Here is a 4,046-nt window from a genome sequence, read left to right as displayed (position 1 = left end):
AAAACATCAAATCTAAACAGGTCAAACAAGCATTTGGGGTTGTCAACCTACATATCAACAGTGCAGCATGTAAGTGAGTCACAATTAGAGGAGAATGTTTTAAAAAAGGGGTTTATCATTTATGCCACTATTTGTGTTTCAGTACTCAGTTTTGCCACTAGAAATTTCAACTGCTCAAAAATGTCATCGCTTCGGTAGGCGCATGCTCAAAAATGCCACTAGACACCATTATTGTCAGCTCAAATGACGTTTGTCATGCTATAGTGACATAAATACCTATGGACCAACATGTCAACTCTCCCTCTATCTCACTACAATAAAATGTTGGTTCCACTTGATCCCAACAGAGTTCTTATCTTCTTGTAAAATTATTCGCTTGCTTACTCCTGGCAAGTGGGCCCCACAATTATCATTGTGAGATAGAGAGAGTTGGCATGTGGATCTAGGGGTATTTTTTGTCATATAACATGGTCAACGGGTTTCATCCGACAATAACGATGTCTGATGGCATTTCTGAGCAAACACATAATAGAACGATGGCATTTTTTAAATATCTAATGGCATTTTTTCGTAAGGATCTCATAGAACGATGGCATTTTTAAGTAGTTGTAACTTCTAATAACAAAACTGAGTAGTGGGACACAATTGATGGTATAAATGATAAAAAAATTTGGAGGAGAATAAACCACATGAATGCAAATTGATACGATATGTTAGGTAGGTGCGATCCTTTTTCAGTCACACTTATGGACAAGTGCATATGATCTTTGGGTTAACTATAACAAGAGAAGTGCAACTATGATATATAGTTGGTGATATGGTCAAGGGATAAGGAGATCACACCGTTCACGTACCAGTCATGCAAACCGCTAAAGCCTTGCGTGTCGATATATTAGAAGGGGAAAAAACAGAATACACAGTGGTGCGAAGTTGCGCGCGCCGACATAACTACCCGTACAACGGCCGTGGCCGCAAGGGCCGGACCCAGCTCATGTACAATTATTCGACTATCTCCAGATCGCTTGCATCCATAAGTCTCCCTCCATGGCTATGCCGGCGCATGCAGTCGTGCCAGGGGTGCCATTGAAGGACTCAGGGGCGGAGCCAGGCTAACACTGCGCCCCGGGCCTGCTTCGTCGCTATAGTGTTAAACAGTGTCCAAATAGTGCAAAATCATTACAGTTAACAAAGAAACAAAACTTCACGCCCCAGGCCCAGGGCCCCCCCCCCCCCCCCCCCCCTGGCCTGGGTCCTGTCTCCGCCACTGGAAGGACTTGGCATTGCGCTCGACCCAAATCTTCCAAACGGTGAGGGTGAGCGGCACTAGGCTGTCAAATCCTTTGCGTGCCAGTTTGGGAAGAGCACGTCGTGCGTGCGGGTGCGGCCCAGCAGTCGCTCAATGCGTCGAGGGCTGGCGTGAGGTGGGTAAGATTGCAGCGGCCAGGTGTGTGTGGTTGACCATATCGCGGTATCATATCATCTGTTCGCACGGGAACCACGAGATGGGCTAGTTTATGGATTGGATTAATTTAGCAATTCAAATACGGCTCCCGCTTTAACTACGCGTTGCATGCACTTCGTCAGGTTGAGCCAATCCCTGCCTGCCACGCGGACCACTGTCCACATAGTTGACCATGCAAGACCTTTCGTTTGTTTGCAGGCTACGTAGTGAACACGATTTTCGAGTTCAGACTTCAGACAGAGTACTCGCCGTCATCCCAGCCTATATACACGCAAAGCAGTGCTACCTCGATGCGCCAAACCTAGCCAAGATCGATCACTGGCCATTCGTTCACGAAGCATGCAGAGCTCGATGGCCCCGTCCCGTATCATGGCGCTGCTAGCAATGCTCTTGGTCTCTCGCTTGTTCTTCTGCTCCCAAGCTTCCTCCGATGGCTTCCTCGCGTGCCTCACGGCGTCCGTGCCCGAGCAGCTCCTCTTCACCCGGAGCTCGCCGTCGTTCGCGTCGGTCCTGGCGTCCTCCGTTCGGAACCGCAGGTTCCTCACGCAGGCGACGGTGCGGCCGATCTGCATCGTTACGGCGATGAACGCCTCGCACGTCCAGGCCGCCGTCGTGTGCGGCCGCCGGCACGGCGTCCGCCTCCGTGTGCGCAGCGGCGGGCACGACTACGAGGGCCTCTCGTTCAGGTCTACGCGCCTCGAGACATTCGCCGTGATTGACCTCGCCGGCCTCCGCTCCGTGCGCGTCAGCCTTGGCAGCCCGCGGGAGGAAGCGCCATCCACCGCGTGGGTGGACTCCGGCGCGACGCTCGGGGAGCTGTATCATGCTATCGGGAAGGCGAGTGACCGGCTGGCGTTCCCAGCGGGCCTGTGCCCGACGGTGGGCGTCGGCGGACATCTCAGCGGCGGCGGCTTCGGCATGCTGCTGCGCAAGCATGGCCTGGCCGCCGACCACGTCGTGGACGCCACGCTTGTTGACGCCGAGGGGAGGGTCCTGGACAGGGACGCCATGGGCCAGGACGTCTTTTGGGCCATCCGCGGCGGCGGCGGCGGCGGGAGCTTCGGGATCGTGCTGTCGTGGCAGGTGAAGCTCGTGGCCGTGCCGCCGGCGGTCACCGCGTTCACGATCCCCAAGTCCGTCGAGCAGGGCGCCGTGGACATCCTCACCAAGTGGCAGGAGGTCGCGCCGGCTCTCCCTGACGACTTGTTCGTGAGGGTGCTCGTCCAACGACAGGTGGCCAAATTCCAGGCCCTATACCTAGGCACCTGCGACGCGCTCCTGCCGGTGATGCGCCACCGCTTCCCAGAGCTCGGCGTGAATCATAAGCACTGCAAGGAAATGACCTGGCTCCAGTCCGTGCCCTACGTCTACCTGGGCGGCGACGCCACCGTGGAGGACATCTTGAACCGGACCGACCCCGTGGACACCACCTCCAGCAAGGCCACGTCCGACTACGTCCGGCATGCGATCGCCAGCGACGTGTGGGAGGAAATCTTCGAGACCTGGCTCGCGAGGCCGGACGCGGGGCTGATGATCCTGGACCCCTACGGCGGGAGCATCGCCGGCGTGCCGGAGTCCGCGACACCATTCTCACACCGCGCCGGCGTGCTGTATAACGTGCAGTACATGAACTTCTGGGGCGGCGGCGACGGCGCGGCGCAGAAGAGGTGGATCAGGGACATGTACGCGTTCATGGAGCCGCACGTGAGCAAGAACCCGAGGGAGGCGTACGTGAACTACAGGGACCTTGACCTCGGGACGAACGTGGTCGTCGGCAACGTCACCAGCTACGAGGCCGGCAAGGTCTGGGGCGAGAAGTACTACAAGGATAACTTCAGGAGGCTCGCCATGGCCAAGCGTCAGATAGACCCCGACGACTACTTCAGGAATGAGCAGAGCATCCCGCCGCTTGATGCTGACGAGCAACCACTGATCACGAGGGACGTGGCGCCTAAGGGTTACGCTAATCCTATTTCGTCGAATCGTTTTGACATATTTGGTTGTGTGGGTATCTGTCTTGTGTATATTCGGCGAAAATACCGTTTAAAATCATGATTCGGCCGATGACAACGAAACAGAATATATGCATCCGATTTTATGCGCAAAGTATTTTCATTTTGGTGTATATATAAGTCAACCAGGCCATGAGATCAATTGCATTGTTAGGATCCGGTTGTTGGACTTGTGATGCCCAAGAAAACTATACAACAGACACGTACGTATCTCTACCATATGCTTATCTACACAACAACCACATCGTGAGTACAATAACTCACGCACGCCTTCAACATACAAACATGCATGCGCCCCTGCATCAACCATACGCTTTCATGTTCAAAAAAAAAAACCATACGATTTCATCTATTTTTACATGGTAATTAGAGCTACGAATCAATCCGTGGTTGGATGATTAAGAGGACAATGTTATCCCCCACACCTCAGGTTTCAAGTCTTAAATTTGACGTTGGTGTTTGCATTATTTCTGAATTTTTTCAGACTTTCAGCGATATACGCTCAATGAAAGGAAGCGTTCCCATCGGCTGCAAGACGCTTGTGGTGACTTCATAAAATATGAAGATGCCAC

General features: G+C 53.5%; 1 protein-coding gene across 1 annotated transcript; it reads left to right on the top strand.

The window, feature by feature from the left end:
- Positions 1-1,273: 1,273 nt before the first annotated feature.
- On the top strand, positions 1,274-3,517 carry LOC125541063 (berberine bridge enzyme-like Cyn d 4). Its single transcript, XM_048704553.2, has one exon. The coding sequence runs from the start codon at positions 1,802-1,804 to the stop codon at positions 3,515-3,517; it is 1,716 nt and encodes a 571-aa protein (XP_048560510.2). The 5' UTR covers positions 1,274-1,801.
- The last annotated feature ends 529 nt before the right edge of the window (positions 3,518-4,046 follow it).

Source organism: Triticum urartu, chromosome 2A (assembly GCF_056163025.1).
Source record: "Triticum urartu cultivar PI428250 chromosome 2A, HENAU_Tu73, whole genome shotgun sequence".
NCBI lineage: Eukaryota > Viridiplantae > Streptophyta > Magnoliopsida > Poales > Poaceae > Triticum > Triticum urartu.
The sequence above is the reverse complement of the archived record's forward strand: the minus strand, read 5'-3'. Positions and strand labels throughout refer to the sequence as shown.

Bases quoted from the DNA above. Each gene is read 5' to 3' on its own strand.
- LOC125541063 (XM_048704553.2), top strand. From the start codon at position 1,802: ATGCAGAGCTCGATGGCCCCGTCCCGTATCATGGCGCTGCTAGCAATG.